This window comes from Lytechinus variegatus, chromosome 10 (assembly GCF_018143015.1).
Source record: "Lytechinus variegatus isolate NC3 chromosome 10, Lvar_3.0, whole genome shotgun sequence".
In the NCBI taxonomy this organism is placed as follows: Eukaryota; Metazoa; Echinodermata; class Echinoidea; order Temnopleuroida; family Toxopneustidae; genus Lytechinus; species Lytechinus variegatus.
Window position 1 is genome coordinate 2,315,069 of NC_054749.1, and position 23,061 is coordinate 2,338,129.

The following is a 23,061-nucleotide window of genomic DNA, read 5'->3' on the forward strand; positions in this document are numbered from 1 at the left end:
AACATTAGCTGTCCTCCTATCACGACTCAGATTCTACACATAGATACCTACAGGATACTCAACATCCCATAACATGAAGTGAGAGGGTCACAATGGCCCGAATTTACAAAGGTGGTTTTGAAATCCCACGGTTGAATCCATGGTTTATGCAGATTTCCTATATAAATTACGCTTAATTTAGCGCGTATTGGGCGTGTGTATAAAAAATTCCAATGCTGATGTGCGCTTTTGTCTCAGTGCGCCAAGCTTAATTGTCACTATATCATCGAGATTCTAGATCTGGTAAATTTACATAAACTGAACTTTGTGAAATCTTGAAATCTACCCTGAAAAATGTTCACACTGAAGATCACCAACACAGATAAGCACTCGTGGGACAGTGTATTATTAATTTGAATGTCGGCCCATCGCTTGACCAGAATCCCAGCTTATTTCTCAGCAAATTACACAATTTCTTTCAGAATCCTTCGGCACATATGTTTCATTTATACAGACACTTTGGTGGTCATTTCATTGGATTCTGTACAAACTCATTTTGAAATCGTTGCCACAACTGGAATTTATCTTTAAAGTCGCTCTGAACTTATGAACAGCTTAATGAAATACCCACCAAGGATCAAGATGGTGAAAAATTATGGAATAAGCAATAATCAGATAATCTTGTTTTTTAGGCTTTAGCTGTCCCCTTATCACGACTCAGATTCTACACATAACACAGGATGCCACTCTCCAATCAATTAAAGGGGAAGTTCACCCTGACAAAAAGTTTATTGTAAAAATAGCAGAAAAAATAATTAAAAATATTGCCGAAGGTTTGAGAAAAATTCATCAAATAATTAAAAAGTTATTAGAATTTCAATTATTTGATTTGTGACGTCATATGCGAGCAGCATTTCTACATAGCGAATGATAAAATATCAATGAAATGTCATTTTCTCAGAAAATTGAAAATGGTTTTCACTGTAACTTTTGTATATCAATAGACAAATCATTTCACATCCGATCATGAAAAGAAAACAAAATTAAGTCATCAGGAACCATACAAAATTTGAAATTCATACATTTTATATTACATAACACATGGGGCAGCTGCTCGTTTATGACGTCACAAATCCCAAATTTTGAACTCTAATAACTTTGTTACTCTTTAACAGATTTTCCTCAAACCTTCACCAATATTTTTTACTATTTTTTCTGCTATTTTTACAACAAAGTTTTCTTCAGGGTGAACTTCCCCTTTAAAGACCTACATGGCATAACAATACATAAATACAGAAAGTAGCATATTAAAACACCATACAACTAGATGACATGCTAAGATACACTTGATAGTAACTACTACGAATCTAGTATGTTCAGGTGGTAACATTCAAAATTGATGAATTGCACATGTACAAGAAATGGAATTACAATTATTTTTCAAGGATAATTGAATACTAGGTAAACTAGGCATTGGATGCATGCACAATAACTAAATCCAACTCCTACTTAAAAGAGAACAATACCGACAAAGCAAAATTGGTCTGAGCCAACAATCATTCTTCACCTGAAGAACAGAAAAAAGTACAGAAACAGAAAAGAATGGAAAATAGGAAAAATAGGAAAAAGAAGTCTCCAGGCAGTATTTGTAGTGAACTTCTACTTCCATGCATACCTTTTTATGTGCATGGATGTGAAAAAATGTTTACATACATATTTTTTTTTCACATTTGTTGGTTAAACTAACCTCTCTAAAAAGGTCCCTGAACACCTTATGACTGGTCTATGATCCAATTTTGGAACAAATTGCATTTTCGCGTATTTTCTCAATATGTGAATGATAAATACGTATAAACTTTCTTTAGGTTCAAATTAGCTGTAGTATACTAATACAATAACAAGTTTAGATAATTGCAAGCCTTTACTTTGGAGTCAAGGCCAAACTGATTTCATATCAAGGCCAATCGAACGATTGCTGTGACTTCATTATTTTGTCTATTCTCATTAGGAAGGTAGCATTGTCCCAGATTTTAAGTGTAAGCATTCCTCGGATGATTGAGAACTTTCCAAAGGAAGATGATTCATGTCTCATTATTTGCATTATTTGTTTCATTCCAGAATGGAGTCACAGACCAATCATAAGGTGTGCGGTGGTCTTTCCATACATGTATATGACTAATATAATACAGACATTATAACAGTTGAACATCCACACATGAGTTGATATAATATATCTTAAATACAATGAGTGGACATTACATATTCAAAATATCTTGTGCTGAAGTTGATGGATGAACCTCAAAAGTCGGGTCATTCTTCATAGAGCTCTAACAAACTATAAGTAATGTCACCGGGTCATCTGGTGTCACCAAATGGAAATTTAGATGATAAGGTCTTCACTGGCCATGTTGGAATCCTCAAGGAAAAAGGAAGAGGGGAAGGCCTTGAAACCCATGGTGCAGAGACATAGATACAGATGCTTAAGGGATGAGCCATACATGGAAAAATCTGGAGACACTGGCTCAGGACCACTCTACCAGGAGGACCCTTTTTGACAGGCCTATGTCTTAGAAGGGGCAATATGAGAGGCGTAAGTAAAAGTAAATCCTTACTGGTAGCTTCCTCTAGCTCGATATTGCTTGGGGCTAACACCATCTGTCTCTATTAGAACTGAGTGAACTATTAAGATCCAAAAGCTACCTGGGGCAGTTCCAGAATCCCTAATTGGGGTTCCGGTTAGATCGACGGGCAGTTTAGACGATATGGTCCTTACTGGCAGCCTCCACTAGCTGGATGTTGCTTGGGGTTGACAGCGTCTGTCTCTGAGTGAACTATTTAGATCCACAAGGTACATGGGACGATGGTTGAATCCCTAACTTTGGGGTTCCTGGTAGATCGAAGGGTAGTTTAGACGATCGGGTCCTTACTGGCAGCCTCCTCGAGCTGGATGTTGCTTGGGGTTGACAGCATCTGTCTCTGACTGTTGGAACTTAGTGAACTGTTGGCTTCCAAAGGAGTGCTTGGCGATGTGTTAGAATCACTGGTTGGGGTTCCGGGTAGATCAATGTCCACATTTAACAAGGACGGACCGTGAGAGATGGCATCGGGAGATTTGGAGTTGCTTTCAAGAAACACGTTGGCTGAGAGCTCCTTCGGATCGGCTACTGCTTCTGTAACGACATGAAGATTTCATTTTCAGGATTAAAAAGAAAATATTTAATTCGGATACTCGACTACACACAGTCAAAATTTATGTCTAATTAATGGCCAGATCAAGAATATATTCCACATCTAAATTCAATTCTTATTTAATTACCCTTGTACCATATGTTTATGCCTGGGAGACCTACATCACATCCTACATCCCCATAAAGATGATTACGACAATGTAGACACTGCTGATAATAGTTCATCTAATTCATATCTCAGCAGTTGATCAGGGAGAGTAGGATGTTCCCAACTCACATGACCAATCCGCATCATACCTTTGGTGGCAAGTGTGGGCAATGTTAAGCAAGTCAAAAAGAAAATAGTGAAAGTGCAAGGAAACATTACTTGATGGTATCTTGCATAAGCGTTACCAAGTTTTGTGTGAAAGAAGTTAGCCAAGAAACTTTAACAGGAAGAAATTGGAGATGGATCAACAATAGATGTGGGGGCGGGAGTGAATAATTTAAAATTGAGATGTTCACAAGCTACACTCACCCTCATGATCTATGTGATACGAGCCAGGTTTGGGCTCAGATTCCAAATCCAGGACCTCAACAGGACTTCTATCCTCAAGGTTGGTCTCTGTCTCTGGGGGTAGGGTCACCACCATGGTATTACCTTGATCTCCATTCAGGGCTAAAGCTGCTGCACCCTGTAACGGTCAAATCACACATCATTCAATTCAATTCATTCCGATTTATTTATTCATTTAACATCATTTAAAACATACAATCACATCTTATTTATACAAATAGAGCTTTGACATCTATCGGACTGTGATGCCAAACGTTGATCCAAGATGTAAATAATGCATTGTTGTGACATAAGACAATGCTGCAACATTACCAGTTGTAAGAGGGTCCTCCATTAGCACATTGTTGGCGCTAAAAACATTTCTGTGGGGCCGGCATTGATGTATGGCAAGACAAAGCCATCATATTGTGGTCACATAACCTCCTCTAAAAAATTACAGGAAAATCCATGAAATATCTAAGAATGGACAAATGAGCTTCTATACTTACCGGAGTTTCAATGAAAACAGGAGGTATCGTCTGTCACGCTGATGAACATGTCAAATTATCATCTAAAATTTCTAACCAGGGGGCCGTTTCATAAAGAGTTACAACTGCTGTAACTCTGCCATTACGGCAACTACCGTGACAACCTTGATTCTGATTGGCTGCTGAGACCCGTTACCATGGTAGTTGCCACAATGGCAAAGTTACAACAGTTCCAAGTCCTTTATGAAACGGGTCCCAGGATCTCAATGCAGACGGGAATTATCCTGTTCCAAGCTAAATTATGACAAATGACTTACCAGGTTTTCAATGGAGACCGGAGCTACTGTCTTCTGAGGCGTCTGCAGACTGGAGCTGTTGATGACCGGGATGTCGTCCTCTTTCTTTGCATCCCCTTTCTTCTTCCCATCCCTGATATCGACCCTCATCTCGTTCTTCTCATTCACCTCCTGGTACGAGTTGGCCTGGTCGATGACCGCAGCGGGCGTGGCAGCACCGCGGCTTCTCAGTGAGGCCAGCGAGCTTGTGCGGCTCTTCCTGTTCATGATATAAAATCAAAAGGTGAATGTCAGAGACTCTCTTGGAGAAAGACCTGTATTTACAATCCATATTTTATTGTTCGAAATAGACACCAGAATGAAATACTCCGAAAATTTGTTTTGCCCAATTGATCATGGGCCCGGCAGCAGCTGTGCAGCGCCAGGTCGACGAGGCTCTATCCCTTTAATTGTAGAACGCCAAACAGGGTAGCAGCAACTCCCATCTTTTAACGTCTTTTGGTCTGACCCTGCCAGGTTTGAGCCCCCGACCTCCCGGTTGTGAGACGAACACTCTACCAACTGAGCCAACACACCTAACCCTAAACTCCAAATACCTCCATTTCCAGTTGGTTCAAAATCAAATAATGTTAGATTTTGAGAGTTGTTTGTGAAGTGGGGATAATCATAGTAAGCAGTGTGTATTGATGTGTTTGTAATAATGAAAACTGTTTTGGGATGATGAATTGAAACACAAATTGCTGAATTTAAAAGTATTTTTAAAATATATTTCCTTACTTCTTTTTTCTTCTCCCTTCTGATGTTCCTGATCTAGATAATGACTCTCCACCAGTGGCTCCACCTATATAACATAAAATACATCACAAAATTATTTTATTAAAAAAGCAGTTTCTTACAGCTTCTAATTCAAATTATGAATAAATAGCAATGATAGCTTATGCACTAAAGCGTATCATTGTCACTGAAAATCCAACAAGTATCTTAAGACACCCAACCAACACTGACAGATTAAAGTAAAGCGATGAAGTTAACTCATCAAAATTAAACCCTTTTACAGAGGGCAAGACATGTAGTATCGGTGAAAGATAATACACAAGACACACAATCACTGCCTCAAGAAACCCCCCGGGACTGATTATAGCATGTTGTATTTCAACATCTTGGCCTCTGAGACCTTCGAGACAAGAAGACACACAATCACCGTCTCAAGGAATCCAAGTCTGACTATACAATAGTGTATTCAAACGTCTCGGCCGAGACATGGGGCACTTCCTTTTCGAGAAAGAAACTGAGAATAGACATGAGACACACAATCATTGTCTCAAGACATTCCTTAAGACATGCTTCAAGATAGAGTGTTGTATTCCAACATCTTGGCCTCCGAGACATGGGACATTTCCCTTTCGAGACAGAGACGAGACATGAGACACACAATAACTGTCTCTAGACATACCTCAAGACACCAAAGACTGATTATAGAGTATTGTATTCTTACCCTCTGCTCCTTGTACACTCTTGCCCGGTCCATTAAGAGCTTCACCCAGAGGGATGGCCTCGTAGCCTGGTGGTACATTCTCTTGACTCATCTAAGGAATCAAAAATAAATCATGGGAATATTTAAAAAAAAGTGAAGGATTTATAATCAAGAATTCAAATGACCAAACATACAAGATACATTATTGCAATCTCCTGATAACACGGTAAAGAAATACATGTATGTATCATCAAAACGAATAAGTAAGAATTAATCACAAGAACATTTGCCCACATGATACATATGTTTTTATTGGGGGCATCATAGTCTAATTGTTGTAACTAATGGTTGTAACCTCTGTTTTTTTAATCCGAGGGACGTAGGTTCAATGCAAAGCCAAAGCACATTCTTTTTCAGTTAGAAATTTACCCACATTGTGCTGCACTCAACCCAGGTGAGGTGAATGGGTACCAGGTAGGATTAATTCCTTGAATGCACCGAGTGCTGAAAGGCAGCTCGAGCTACAGCCCGGGCAATAATAATAATAACAATGAGCGTTGGAATAGATTAATTCAAGATAGAGGGCGCTGTATAAATGCCTATCATTATTCATCTCCTGATAATATGGTAAAGAAATACACACCATCACACGCATTGCTAAGAATTAAACACAAGATCAATATGCCACATAGTGCCTGAATGTATGATTTCAATGGAGGCATCAAGGGCTAGTGGTTATGACTCTTGTCTTTCAATCAGTGAGGCAGCTCGAGGTAAAATTGGGGTAAAAATAGTGAGCCATGGAATCTATTATTTCTAGATATATGGTGCTATCTAAAGGCCTATTATTATTATTATTTCAGCAAAAAGAGCATCGTGGTGCAATACGAATTAGAGCACCGGTAGAGATGTAAGTAAAACAAGCTACTTTATAACTCCTTTTTCACATCTGTAAAGCATGAGGAAATATGCACTAATTGACTTGACAGGATTTGAAATATAACATTTTTTGGACCATCAAAGTCTCTTAGGTGGTCTAGAGAATGTCGAATTACACAGCCTAGCTGTTCATAATTGTTTATATCAAACCATTGTAAAGATGAATTATAATAATAATGGTGGCTACTTATATAGCGCACACGTCCACCTTTCGGTGCTCATGGCACTTTAAAAAAGGCCCCGCTATTATTATTACCTCGGCTAAGCTAGGCAATCTATTAAGGCACACACAGCTTCTTCGAAGAATTACTTCCTGCCGGTACCCATTTACATCACCTGGGTCGAGTGCAGCACACAGTGGATGAATTCCTTGCAGAAGGGTATTACGCCATGGCTGGGATTTGAACACAACGACCCTCTGTTTCAAAGTCTAGAGACTAATTCATTGGAACACAAATGGCATTTCCACTATTGAATATATTCACTGCTTAATCATACTTGAAATGAGCAAATGACCTATGTCTTGGGTTTGGCAAATATAAAGGAACACTGTTAAAAACGTAGAAAATGTATTGTTTTTCATGGCAAAGAGCAACCAAGAATTCTTAGTGATTGGTGAATGAAAACAGTGGTTTCATCCTGAACTCTGGACAAACAGCATACTTGCACTTTTTCGTAAGCTCTCAAAATTAGAGGAAATTGCTGTTCCGGTTCATCAACTTTTGACAAAGACCTCCCAGCTGTTCATTGTCATTTGACATTTGACAGTAAATACATTTACTGTGTTCTGCGATGCAAAAACTCTAAAATAATTAGTAAACATGATAAGACTTACGGATGATTCTTCATCATCAACTGGTGTTGGGTTGCCGATTACTTTCCTCAGAGCACGGATCTGAAGCAAGGCTCGGAAAGCTGTAGCACAAGAAGAAAAGCAAGTCAGATATACATGAAATATTGAGTTGAAATCGAGACACACCCATGAACACCATTCTTTAAGCCTAAACAGTGCATGAAACATGGAAACTTCAGAGAGTGGTCATAGAAATTCTAAATTATATGCGATAGGGATATGACACTTTGATTTATCGAGTTATTTAAAAATTGTTGAAAATTAGAATTTATTCAAATATATCAGTTCATAATTTCCCTTTCTGTCTGTAGTATGATGCAAACACTGAAAATTTTTTTTTCTAAAATTCACTCAAAACTAGAGAAATAAGAATGAATGAATTATGTCATACTTTATGACAAGACAGTACAAATTAAATGGATGAAAGGCAACACTTAACATGGGGGGGACAACAAAGGAGCAAAATATTCATATGTAATAAATACTTGCTACCCACAAACATCCAATTCCATCAACACATTTTGCTAAAAAATGATTACAATTAAAAAGGGATGATTGAAGTAGGGTTAATTCTAACCCTATGAATGATTTATTTTCCTTTCCCAGCACTAATTTTATGATTAAAAACACACAATCAGGATAGAAAGTAGAGTTAAAGGCCTAAAGATAATATCTGTTGTCCAATATTTGGGCTAAATTTGCTGTTCTTATATAGTACGCGAGCGCAGACTCTCTGCCTGTGTAAGCAGCTTCCGTATACAAGTAAATCTAGTCTCAGTAATTCAGACAACTTTATGCACTCTGCGAAAATTCAAAGGTATGAGTCTGCAGAATAGCTCCAATGCTACATTTTCATTTGGTCTAATGCCGATTCTGCAAATTGCCAACTCGTCTACTATCATTTGGTCTACCATCAGTTCCTCCAGATGGTCCAACTGCTATTTTGTTCACCCACCATTTCATCTAATAACCAGCTGATCAAATAGCCATGTAGTCCATATACCATTTGGTCTAATTAGACCAAGTGTTAATTAGGCAAATTGAATGAAAATAAAATGAATATTAGACCAACTGGTTATGCGATGAAATGGTCATAGACAAACTGGTGATGAGAAGAAGTGATGATTGGACCAAATGGTTGTTAGACCAAACGTGGAAGGACAGAATGGCATTAGACTAAATAAAGGTAGACCATGTTGTGACCATACGGTTGTAACAACCATACTTGACTAGAATGAACTCCCTGCAGACATACCGTTAACTCATTATCTTTGGACTCCTTCAAAAGTAAATTATATCTCAATCAAAGGTCAAGTCCACCTAAGAAAAATGTTGATTTGAATCAATAAAGAAAAATCAGACAAGCACAATGCTGAAAATTTCATCAAAATCGGATGTAAAATAAGAAAGTTATGACATTTCAAAGTTTCGCTAATTTTTAACAAAATAGTTATTTGAACAAGCCAGTTACATCCAAATGAGAGAGTTGATGATGTCACTCACTCACTATTTCTTTTGTTTTTTATTGTTTGAATTATACAATATTTCAATTTTAACGAATTTGACGATTAGGACCTCCTTGCCTGAAGCACAAAATGTTAAAATAATGGAATTCTGCGTGTTCAGGGAGGAATGAAACTTCATTTCACATGACAATGAAGAGAAAATGAAAATATTTCATATAATAAAATACAAAAGAAATAGTGAGTGATGTCATCAGTTCCTCATTTGCATACCGACCGAGATGTGCATATAACTGTTTTGTGAAATGAAGCGAAACTTTAAAATGCCATAACTTTCTTATTTTACATCCGATTTTGATGAAATTTTCAGTGTTATGCTTGTTGGATTTTTCTCTTTTTATTCAAATCAAGTTTTTGTTGGGGTGGACTTGTCCTTTAATACTTCGAGCCACTCCACACTTAGCGTGCTCTTCAAGTTAGCGTCATGTGCCAACCTTGGTATTTTGCTGACTGAACGATACAGATACAGTGAGTGGGCGAATTGCCAGTAGACGAACTGGCAATTTACCAGTGAAGCCACACAATAAACAAGGTTGGCACTGGCTGGAAGGGTGTGGTCATGACAAGGTTAATGGCCTCTAAGATGAAGCCATTGCATATCATTTCAATGAAGAAAGATGGAACAAGGCATACTTACGAGCTCTACAAATTGGACAACAGCTAGCTTGAAACCTCAGGGAGTCAGCTGTAAGAAAAAAAAAATTTCAGTGTAACAACATAAGATATCAGTGAGTCAAAAACATTTAACTTATCTGCTCTTACCATGTCAAACAAAGAGGAAACATATGTGAAGCTAAAACACAGGATTAAAGATGATATATCAAAATGCTCAACTGAGTGACCTATTCATACAGTATTCATTTACCCTTTTTACACAGGATTTTCTTAGCCCTGGACTATAGCTAACCCTGTACTATCCTTAACCCCGTACTATTTTTTCCCTTTTCACACATGCCAAATTGTTATTGCTAACCCCGGATAAGGAATGCTTGCTTTTCACACACAAAACTAGCTAACTCCGGACTAGTGGTAGCTCATGAATATTCATGAGCGCACTGATGGGTCATTCGTGTCATATCCAATCGTGTGCGCTTTAAATACATTAGTCAATCATTCGTAGTACAAGTACTTCACTCGGAATTGTTTACCGGTTAAACGATAGACCTAAAAAGGGTAATTATCACTGCATTTCAAAGTGATTGAATCTACTGTCATATTGTTTAAAAATTTTCAAATGAAATGTAACTTTCAAAACTCACGCACTACGCTCTGTGTCAAGAGCCCTGTACAAGCATTGCTAGTATACAAATAAATATGCATCATGAAGGTCAATAGTAATTACATGCACATTTGGAACAGATCTAACATGAACATGGTGTTTGGACTGTTTCAAAGGTAAGAAGTGTGTTAATTCTTCACATGCCCAAGCAGAATGATGTGCATTATTTGTTTTATAATACAATGATATCCATCCTTGTTGTTTGATAAACCAATCTCAACTCAAAACAATGACCGGTCAATAGAACCAGTCATAAGTACCGGTCATCAGAAAATTCCTGTTAGATAACATAATATACTCCCCAGGGAGTGGAGCATTAGCATACGCTGTGTGCGGAAATAACTGATTGAATCCGATGACCGGAGTAGTAATGAATCTGTAAGCGGTCAGATACGTGCATATTATAAATTACTCCAAAGGGAGTGTAGTATACGCATACGTTGTGTGTGGAAATGACTGATTGAATCCGATAAACAGAGTAGTAACAAATCTGTGAGCGCTTACATCCGTACAATGTTTATCATACACAGCACAATATATATATAAACCAGATTATTGTACAAGACTGGTCACATGATCAAGTTCAGCCAATCATACGATTAGGATCCATATCATTAATACCTCGGTCACATTTGCTCTAAGCCGAGTCGAAAACAGCTGTTTTATTCATTCTTATACAAACCACCTATACATGTTTGTAGCTCGTACATAAAATGTTACAACGGCTGTTTTCGACTCGCCGTATGGCCGCCGTAGAACAAATGTGACTGAGGTATAATTTCAAGTATACTCACCACATCCATTACACAGACACAGATGTCTACATGGCAGTATGAGGGTGTCTCTGGCATCTGACATACAGATCACACAATCAGAACCATTGTCATCATCATCAATGAACTCCTCTTCATCTGGTTGCTATGGAAATTAAATAAAAAACATTTATTATAGTAAAAAAAACATAGGTATTTGATTCTGTGAAAATCTTTAATTAAAGAAAAAAACTTGTTGGTTTAATAAACCCCACAATAACCAGGGCTGGTATTCCATTGATACTTAAGCCAAAATTTTAAGTATTTTTTACTCAGTATTTTGCTTACTGGTAAGTCAAATACTTATCCATCTTTGGTATTCAATTGCATTTTTTGGCTAAGTATTTTGCTTAAATCAAAGTCGGCCACCTACCAGACTTAAGCATGGCTTGCACACAGTTTACAAACGTGATAAGCACAGTCTTACATTCTGTGTAGGTTCTGTGCACAGATGGATTCATACATTGCGTGGTATTCAACTCAAACCTAATGTCACAATGGTTTTGCTTAAATTTGGCTTGATAAAGTGAAATACTTAGATGTGATCTAAATACAAGTTTAAGCATTTTGCTTAGTCAAGTAAAATACTTACAAAATCAATACTTTGAATTGAATACTGGCCCAGGTAATTATGGTTCATTTAAAGAGTATATAGCCCTGGATTTCTATTAAAAAACTTTTTTGTACTATTTTATTATTTACACTTGATAAGAGTTCTAATAAGAGTGCCTAGACCACATCATAGCCATTTTAATGTACAAAGTATCATAAGTAATTCATTTATCAATCAAAACTTAATTTGATCAATTTTGGAGTAATGCTCTACGGCGGCTGTACGGCGAGTCAAATACAGCCGTTTTATTAATTTTGATTCAAACCACCTATACATGCAACTGGTACAAAAAATGTTAAAACGGTTGTTTTCAACTCGCCGTAGAGCAAATGTGACCGAGGTATAACTATTCAAATTTGAACACGGACTCTCCGGTGTAAGACGTGTTAAAACAATGCAAAATTCTGTTATTGTATGACAGATTTTTAGGAAACCTTCATCAATATTTCTCAATATTTTTTTAAACTTTTACTAAAATCCACAAAGAGCAAAAAGAAGAGAAGGATTGTAAACTAACCTTGGGTGCATCAGGATTGTTCTTGTTCTCGATACCGTAGATCTCCTGAAGAAGATAGAAGACGCCCTCTACCATCTGCTTTTGTTTCATTGGTTTGATAGCGTAGGCTCCGTCAGCTGCCTGTTCAAAGGTCGCTATCAGGGTATGGCAATGGCCTGAATGCTCTGAAAATTCAAAACAAAAGCATTGTTCTTGTATCAGTATTCTTGGCTTAAAACTTCCCTTTTCCTCAATAATTCATTTCTATATTTTCTTGAATGACTGTTTATCATTGTAATGTGATAATTATTCATATGCTTTGAATACTATGGTACTTCTGTTTTTAAGGCTCTGAATAATCATCATCACCATCACCATCATCATCATCATCATTTCTAATGATCAACATCATCATCATCATCATCTCCATCATCATCATCATCATTTTGATTAATTTTCATTCCATATTAAAATTTGTCAAATGTTGGGACCATTGTATATGCTAGAATGGACTGAATGCTCTGAAAAAATAAACTGAAATCAAAATCATTGCTTTAAAATTGGGAATTGGCTTTAAAAAAAGTAGGGACCAATGAATCTGCCTGAATAAATCCTGAATTACGATCTTATTCAAACTATCATGTCCAACATGCATGGCATTTCATGAGATTTTTTTGTCACGGCAGGGACAGCATGGTTGGTCAGTGGAGTAAAATTAAAACCTGTTTTGGGGGAAGGAATTGGACTCCCATATTTTGCCTGTGAAGGAATTAAATTTCATCCCAAACAAATTAGCAACCGCCATACCAAGTTATGTTTTATAGTATTGAAAAAAAAATGTAGTATAAAAATCTTACCATCCCCTTCATCTACAGTACACTGAATGACAATGGGAATCACATCCTTCAATGGATCATAATTGAACTAGAAAAAAAGAAAAAGAAGAATTCAGAATTAAAATTCAACTTTATTTCCAAAAGAAAATTAATGTAAAACCATTGCAGACATGAATCATAACAATTCACGAATATACATGAAAATGAATAAGAATTGAACTAAGAAAAAAGAAGAATAGAGAATTAGACTTGATATTAAAATTCAAGTTTATGTCCAACAGAAAATGAACACAAAATCATTGCATACATGTAATAATGACATTCAATAATATTATTAATTGAAATAAACATGTAAAGAAATGGAATGCGAGATATTGCACATTCATTTTTGTTGTATACAGTGTACATAATTGAAAGACAAGTTTTCTTATACCTTTGGATGGCAAGTCAAATATGTATTCCAAAGTCCCTCTCTGTTACAATGCATCACCAGGGCTCCATAACACAAAGATTAGCGATCTATCGCTAAATTAACTGACCAATCAACATCAATGTTTCATACGCATCTGGTTTAAAATACTGACCAGGGACCAATCAGTGCGGTTCTTACACATTTGCGATCCATCGCAAACCTTTGTGTTACAGAGCCCAGGTTCAGGGGCCTGTTTCATAAAACTTGTTATAATGACAAATTTGCAATTACAGTTTAAAGCTACTGAAATCCTTCAATCTGGTTGGCTGATAGTAAATTTATTTTATAAATTGTGCATTTGTTAACATAGCAAATCTTCCTGAAATGGGATCCAGTTTTAGATTTGTTGCTTTGTTGTCCATTTTCTGTGTCACATGATACATAATATTACAAACAGTGATCAGTTTGAAAGATATTGACATAAACCTACAATAGTTTGGTGTAAAAGGACAAGTTCACCCCCAACAAAAAGTTGTTTTGAATAAAAAGAGAAAAATCCATCAACTATAACAATGAAAATTTCATCAAAATCGGATGTAAAATAAGAAAGTTATGACATTTTAAACTTTTGCTTAATTTGGAAAAACAGTTATATGCACATCCTGGTTGGTATGCAAATGAGGAGACTAATGACATCATCCATTTTCTATTTCTTTTGTATTTTATCACATGAAATATTCTAATTTTCTCCTCATTGTCAAGTGAAACAACAATTAATTCCTCCCTGAACATGTGGAATTAGCATTGTTTAATACTATATGTTTCAGTCAACTTCGTCCTTATTGTCAAATCTGTAAAAAATGAATTATTGTATAATTGAAACAATAATGAACAAAAGAAAGAGTGAGTCATGAATGGACATCATCGACTGACTCATTTGCATGACACTGAGTTGTTCATATCACTGTTTTGTGAAAAATAAACAAAACTTTAAAATGCAATCTTTCTTATTTTACATTCAATTTTGATGAAATGTTTGGCGTTATGCTAGTTAGATTTTTCTCTATTTATTCAAATCAACATTTTTCTGGGGTGGACTTGACCTTTAAATGTAGAAATGTGTACCTTCCTGAGAAAACACTGACAGTTTTGGATTTAATGAGAATGGCACAATTCATAAAATCATCTGAGACTTATTCTATTCTCTCTGATTGGTAAGCCCTGTATCATGAAAGTTAGTACTTGACAACTTTGCCATCCAATGCTAACTCCAATGGAATCCTTGAGTTTGATCAGCTGTCGACCATTGTAAACATGATAGATATAATCGGATTAAAAACTAACTGTTTACGTATGCAACAATGCCCAGGGGCTAATTTTTCTTACCTCCCCTTCATCAAAGTCGGAGGGGTCAAAGGTGAATGCCGGTTGAGCAAAGACCTGGTTGGCTCCTCTCTCGTACCTAAAGGTCTCTGACCTCAAGGAAGCATTCCTTGCTGTGTACCTGTCAGGGGCAACAAAATGAGGTCAAAGGTCACATTCATAATAGATAGCAAGGACCATCCAAAAAAAACTTGAAATTTTTATCAGCTTTCTGATCACATGCATACTTACCAGATTTTTAAAAAATCTTATTCATTCTCATAGTGTAGTAGGTTTCACGGTACACCATGTATCTTTCTTGGGCAAATGTTGGTCCTGAAAAAGACCACCCAATTGGGTGTTTCTTTTCAGGACCAACTTTTGCCCAAGAAAGATACATGGTGTACCGTGAAACCTACTACACTATTCTTCTTCGCCATGGAAACCTTCAGAAGTCATATTATTCATTCTCAATTGCAACTGTTTTTCAAAATCTACTTTTATCTTTATATACTTATCTATTCATTTTCACATCATCATTATTCATTATCATCATTTTCTTTTTCATTTTTTCCATATCTTAATTTATCATTTTTAAATAAATTGCAGCTTGGATCTTCAAGAACAACCTTGCAACATCCAGGCTACAAAGTTCCAAGCTATACATACTTTGGATTTGCATGCAGACAAAACTGCATAACAGCTGAAATCAAGTAATGTTTTAATATGAATTACGGTACATTTCCAGTCACAAAATCATAAATATGCATTACTACATGTGCTTTCACTAATGAAATTAAATTAATCGTAATTTGCTTGCTGTTCATGATCATAATTTATCCACCCTAAAAACGTGTCAAGACTCGGCCCTTAAGCAATTCAAACAAACAGAAAATATCATCAGCCCTAAGCCTACATTGCAGTATTCAATTTCTGTAGACCTAGTGGCCAGTATTCTGAAATCGATTTTCATTCAAATTCCAGTCAAAGGTTGTGGTTAACTTTGATTAGCCAATTGTGACACAAATATCTAACAGTACAGGTTAAATTTATCAGCTTATTTGGAATATATTAATACCTGTCTAGGATCAATTATTATAAGACCAGTACGCTTTTTTTATCATTACACCATGTAGTACGAACAGAGTAAATGTATGAAACATACAACGCAAACTAAATTCCAGCTTTCCATAAAATTTTAGCGGAGAATTAGAACATGGTTAACGTAAAACTGCACTTTAGAACATGGGTCAGTAAGTGGTAGAGTGTGTGCGAAACTTACACAGCCCGTCCTGCAGTGATCTCTTCTGTGGCAAAGAAGTAAACGGTGATAGCCGTCTTGGCCTCACTATCGAATATGAACTCTATGGAGTATCGGGTGGAAGGGGAATCAGAATCCTCATCAGTCGTACTGCTCCATAAGAAAAAACACAATTTATAGAAATTAGCGAAATGTTCTTATTCATATACAAACACTTGAAGATTTTTTATAAGTTTAGCTGAACTTCTAAATCCCATCGCCACCTTGGCTTACATATGTGATTGTGTATACATGAGCTAAGCACTTTAAACATACTGCAATTTTATTTCCGTAACAATAAGATTGAACTTGATACTGTACCTGACAGCCTTGACTAATTTAAGAGAATCCTTTCTGATATTGACAAGACTCTTCAGTGTCTTAGTTGGTTCGTTCGGTTGGGGTGCCGGGTATGGAAACTGGTGGAGGAATAAAGTCAGTGAGTTTAAGTTTAGTGAGTAATCATTGAGTTTTAACACATTAAAAAAAAGAATGCATATTACAAATATCAAAACATCCCAAGTTGCGACTGATTACAGTGAACTCTGACACTGCGCTGAATTTAATGCCAATGATACGAGATTCAGCATTGAATTTAGATATAATTTGTCATGTAATGATCATCAATGTGAATGACCATGTGAACCACATACTAAAGACACAGTGTGAACCATACACTTAAGGGCCGTCTGCACCAGCCCAAATTTTGATATTAGCACGCAATTTCTGATCCGGAAAATCTCGAGAATATTTTCAATGGAGACACAATTACATAATGTATCATGCTAGTTCGTAGGATTAATCTCGTGATTGCAATCCCGAGTCAATTTGGGATTATTTGCAATATAGGGCGCTATTTTACGAATTATAAAAATATTTTCTGCGTATGATGTACATTCATAACTTTCTTGAAAATTCAGTGTGCTTCTCTTTGTTTACAAAACACATTGTGCAAATTTCCTGAGGAAAAAATTATGACGTTGTGATGGATTTCCATAAACTTGAGGTTGATCGGATCAATCGTAACTCTTTGTAAGACGGGAAGCTGATGTACATGTATTACATCTAGACTTACTGGAGCAGGTCTAGAGTTGAGATAATTGACATCAGCATTTTCTCCAAACAGATAAGCTTCAGGCTGTGGTGTTTCAAACCTCTGTCCTCCCATACTGAAATGGCTTCCAAAGTAACATCCTGTATGTAAAAAATGTGAAAATTTATTTACATTGGTAACAAAAACTACATGTATGCTGGATTTATATCTGAGGCCTGTTGCAGAAAGAGTTGCGTTTAAACGCAAACAAAAAAATCAATTGCAAGTCCCAAATGCGCGTTGTTGTTTGGTTGAAAATCAAGTTGCGCACGATTTGTAGAGTTGCGATTGATTGCAACTCTTTCTGCAAAGGGCCCCTGGTGACACATCACCAGTGAGTCAGTGACTAACAAATTTATCTCTGAGAAATTCAGTGAAATACTTGTTTTTTGACTGGCAAAGAATGACTAGTTTTTTTTTTTACGACCACAATGCTAATTGTTTTGAATCAGTAGAGAAAATTCAAACAAGCATAATGCAGAAAATTTATCAAAATCAGACATAAAATAAGAAAAGTTTTCAAATTTCGCTTATTTTTCACAAAACAGTCACAACAACTCAGTAATATGCTGAGAGAGTTGATGATGTCCCTCACTCACTATTTCTTCTTTTTTTTTTATTGTTTGAATAATACAATATTTCAGTTTTTACAGATTTGATAATAATGACCAACTTGACTGAACCAAAAAATATTAAAACAATGGTAGTTCCACATGTTCAGGGAGGAATAAAACTTTATTTCACACGGCAATGAGAAAATAACAAAATACAAAATAAATAGTGATGTCATCAGTCCCCTCATTTGCATACCAACCAGGACGTGCATACTGTACCAACTGTTTTGCGAAATTAGGCAAAACTTTACAATGTCATTACTTTATTATTTTACATCCGATTTTTATGAAATTTTCAGCATTATATCTCTTTCTTGGGGTGGACTTGTCTTTTAAGGTTTGCTAGTTGATTATCTTATACTTAATTACAGTACTTCTCTTCATCTTTACAAAGTGCAACGTTCCACCTCCTTTCGAGAGTGTACATGTACCTCAATCAAGCTTAAAAATTTCAAGTTTACTGTCTATTTGTAAATAAGTAAACAATATGTAATTTGTAAAACACCATTTCATTCAAGTAATTTAGATGAGCTTATTTTAAATAGTATTTCTTTCCCTGTCTAACAAGCTTGAGCACAACACTCAGATGTTTGTTAAAATGAGAATATTACTATTGATTAATGTGCACAACTTGCCCAACAGGCCAAGTGATAAAAAAATTGCTTGCCCGAATAGAAAAAACTGCTTGCACTGGCTTGCGCGATTGCGCAATTGCACACTCCGTTTTTTATTTTTTAATGCCAACCTAGACAGCTCGCAGCCGTCTGTTTCGAGGAGTTTTTAACATTTTTTTTTCTCCTCGTACACAGACGGCTCGCTATCGTGCAGCCACCATTAGGGGACTTGCAATGCAAAATCCCCCCGTCGGGGCTTTTCAATTTTTGTCTTTAATGAATAAAAATTTCGAAAATTATAGTGACCAGAGTGAAAATTTATATTCCCTCTTGGCATCAATTGCCAAAAAACAGAGAAAAATGAAGTTAAAAGGAACAAAAACAGTGACTTACCTCGGCTGTCGCGCAAATTCACTTCCCCGTTTTATCCGATCTTAAGTACATAAACATATGGCCATTGAGTCCCCTGTACAGATCGCGCTAGAACTTCGGTCTCTGTATTTGGTGAGTGAAGCCAACGAAGTTCAGCTGAACAACCAACAAAACAGAGACCGAAGCTTTTGGTCTAATGCCAACCTTGCCTACGTACTAGCCTACGCATACGCTACAGCTTTACGGCTAGACCGCTAGCTAGTACTGAGAACTCACTCATTTTTACAATACCTATTAACTGATATCTTTTCTTAGTCTTAAGGGCTTTTTCATCTTCAGTGACTTGAAGCGGCACTCATACTCATTGGAAAAGCCCAAACCCTCGCCCTTTATTCCGCCCCTTCACTAAATATAAATCACCTAACATCAAATTATACGAATGGGACCAAAGACGAAAAATACAAACCTGACTTGGGTGGAAATCTATACGCCGAATTTGCAGCGATTTCCACTTGTTGGACATTCGAATTTTGCATACTCTGAAAATTACCCATATTGATGATTAATTTCTGCAGATTATATGCTCTCAATATGTGAAATTTAGGCAGGAGAAATGATTTCAGTAATCGTCGAATCAGTTCCGTATTTGCGTAGCGTAGCCCATTCTTATTCAATATAAAATGGCGTCGTTGACCGTCGACCCAGGCCAGCCAGCTGATCGCAAGAAATCTATTTATAGAACATGCATGACGATACGTGATAACAATAACAATATATCAATAACAATGATAAAGGTCGATTTTTTTCTCCACAAATTTGACGTTTTCCGTTCTGATAGGGTTCAAACCTCCTAAGTCAGAATGACAGTGCATACAAATCTGTTTTCATTTGACCCTAGGAATCTCCAAATAGTGGAGGGCTCAGAGAGATACTGATGATAAAAATCAAGATGATGATCATGCTCATGATGCGAATGATAGAAATGACGATGGACTGTGCGGGATAACCACTAAACCATGTGATAAATCATTAAAGGCCAATGATGATGATGATGATTTTTTTTAACAATTTCACGCCTTGTTACAAATAATGCATATAGCATTTCCATTTATTTGAAAGCAGGATAAAAGAGCATTGTAGATTAAATGCCTTACTCAAGGGCATAGCGGCCGGGGTTCGAACCCCAGACTTTTTCATGTATAGCCAGGCGCCTTAGACCACTCGGCCACGGCACCACGGATGATGATGATGATGATCGATGACGATGATGACGATGATGATGGTGGTGATGATGGTGGTGATAAGTAATGATGATGATGATGCCTGATGATGATGATGATGATGATGGTGATGTTGACGACGATGGTGGTGGTGGTGGTACGTGGTGATCATCATAATTATTATCATGAACATGATAGTGATAAATATTAACATCATCATCACCATTGTCACCATCATAATGATTGCTAGGCCTATTATTATCATTGTAATTTTTGTACTCCTCATCACCGTCTTTGGTGAGGTGGAGGAGTAGGATGATGATGATGATCATAATCATCATCATCATGATCATTGTTATGATAGTGATAATAAATAAATGTTAATAATAGTGATAACAATGATAATGAATATGATGGTGCCATGGTGGTGAAGTTGTTGGTGGTGGTGGTGATGGCGGCGGTGGTAGCGGCGTCGGCGGTCATGATGAAGATTATCCATTATGTTCCGGCATTCTTTTCTCACTGTCTGAATTAAAAAAAAACTAGGACTATTGATCTTTGGGATAAAAACCTCCAGAATCTGTCCCCTCATCATTGACGCATTGGGGGTTGTTGCTTGATATACCATGGACCCCCTCAAAAAAAAATAAAAAAAAAAATGCACACATAGAATTAAAAAAAAAGAAATAAAAGGAAAGGAAAAGGAATGAAAAATTGCATTTTTCTGGATACTATATGTAATCTTTGAATATTTTTATAAAAGGTAAAAAATCTTTCTCGCTTGCTTTGCTTGCACAGCTTTAAATTTCACTGCCCGAATCTATAACCCAGGGCCATATATATAACTACAGCTGGGGAGCGTTTCATCAACATTTTCGTCCGACAAGTTGTCAGATCTGACAACTTTCCTTGATAATGATTGGCCGAGAGTCACTGTTACCATAGTAACTGTCGGATAAAACAGTGTCGGATAAAACGTCAGACAAGTCCTTTCATGAAACGCTCCCCTGGTTAAGAAGGCCGTAGACACTTTCTTTAGTTGCACTATATAGAAGTATTATTTTCATTTTCGAAATATTCCATTGCCCGATGAGCTTCATACAGCTATTCAGGATTTCAAGAGTGAATGCACAAAACCCGGAAAACCAATACATTGAGAATATTTAAAGGTCAAGTCCACCTCAGTAAAATATTGATTTGAATCAATAGAGAAAAATCAGACAAGCACAATGCTGAAAATTTCATCAAAATCGGATGAAAAATAAGAAAGTTGTGACATTTCAAAGTTTCGCTTCTTTTCAACAAATAGTTATATGAACGAGCCAGTTAGGCTACATCCAAATGAGAGAGTCAATGAGTCACTCACTCACTAGTTCTTTTGTTTTTTCTTATTGTTTGAATTATACAATATTTCAATTTTTACGAATTTGACGATTAGGACCTCCTTGCCTGAAGCACAAAATGTTAAAATAATGGAATTCCACGTGTTCAGGGAGGAATGAAACTTCATTTCACATGACAATGACAAGAAAATAGCAATATTTCATATTTCATAAAATGAAATTCAAAAGAAATAGTGAGTGAGTGATATCATCAACTCTCTCATTTGGATGTAACTGGCTCGTTCATGTAACTATTTTGTTGAAAATAAGCGAAACTTTAAAACGACATAACTTTCTTATTTTACATCCGATTTTGATGAAATTGTTAGTGTTATGCTTGACTTTGTTGAATTTTTCTCTTTTTATTCAAATCAAGTTTTTGTTGGGGTGGACTTGTCCTTTAAGTTCTATCAAATATTGTTACATATAAATAGGCTGCCTACCTTAGACTGTTTTTGTAACCGCCACTAGTCTCTGGTTGATATTTTTAAAAGAAATATGGGTGATAGAAAGCAGGCTAAAGAATAAGACTTAGCAAGAAATGTCAATGTATAATGGAAGTCTACCCCCACCACACCACACACAAAAAATGGATAAGAAGACAATTAGGCCTAATGCTGAAATTTTTTCATCAAATCGGACTGATATAACGAAAAAAAGTTTAAAATTTCAATGTTTTGCTTAGTTTCACAAAACAAACAGTTATACAGTGCGTATCAAAAAAAAGTTTACACTTAGAAAAAGTCCTGTAAAATTATACATTTGTAATATCCTGAAGATTTTTCCACATTTTAACATTGGTACAGGTCCATTTAAGCAAATGACGATGTAACTGTCGAAAAATATTTCTGCTTGAGTGAGCACCACTTACTTTTGAAAAGTTGGTGAAAAATGATTTGCGCAGAACTTTGAAAAAATTATGCGAATATAAGTAGACCTAAATCACGAAGAACACATGGAATTTAGCTAGGAAAATTGACTTGAAGATATCTTTTACCTTTTTAAACTTGTTTCCTTGCCAAAAACACTTCGAAGAGTGCATTGAGCCCCACCCCACTCGCCCACACACCGAGGCCATCGTGACGATATTTGCTTTACACTGAGCTGTGATTTACATGAAATGGCTTAGGCTTGATTTTTGTTTTGTTTATCATTGTTAAGCTTGTGAAAAGTGTGGAGAAACAAGTATTACATGAAAAATAAAATGTAAATCCACTTCAAATAATAAAAACTTAGTGAAAAAATTCTGGAGATGTCTGATATAAAGTTTTGTTCAGATTAAGTTATGTCCTCAGATCCAGCTGGCACACAAAGGGTAAAGGTTGTGCTTACTAAATGTTGAAATTTCAATTTCGATGGCAAAATTGTTACAAAATACTGG

The 23,061-nt window shown here is 36.3% G+C and overlaps 1 protein-coding gene across 1 annotated transcript; it reads right to left on the bottom strand.

Moving 5' to 3' along the window:
- Positions 1–1,727: 1,727 nt before the first annotated feature.
- On the bottom strand, positions 1,728–19,792 carry LOC121422761 (E3 ubiquitin-protein ligase MGRN1-like). Its single transcript, XM_041617941.1, has 15 exons — positions 19,545–19,792; positions 17,461–17,579; positions 16,707–16,804; positions 16,368–16,499; positions 15,110–15,227; positions 13,333–13,399; positions 12,497–12,660; positions 11,349–11,472; positions 9,913–9,960; positions 7,735–7,814; positions 5,982–6,072; positions 5,264–5,327; positions 4,508–4,745; positions 3,685–3,841; positions 1,728–3,149 (listed from the first exon to the last, which is right to left on the bottom strand). The coding sequence occupies exons 1-15, from the start codon at positions 19,630–19,632 to the stop codon at positions 2,887–2,889; spliced, it is 1,851 nt and encodes a 616-aa protein (XP_041473875.1). The 5' UTR covers positions 19,633–19,792; the 3' UTR covers positions 1,728–2,886.
- Positions 19,793–23,061: the final 3,269 nt, after the last annotated feature.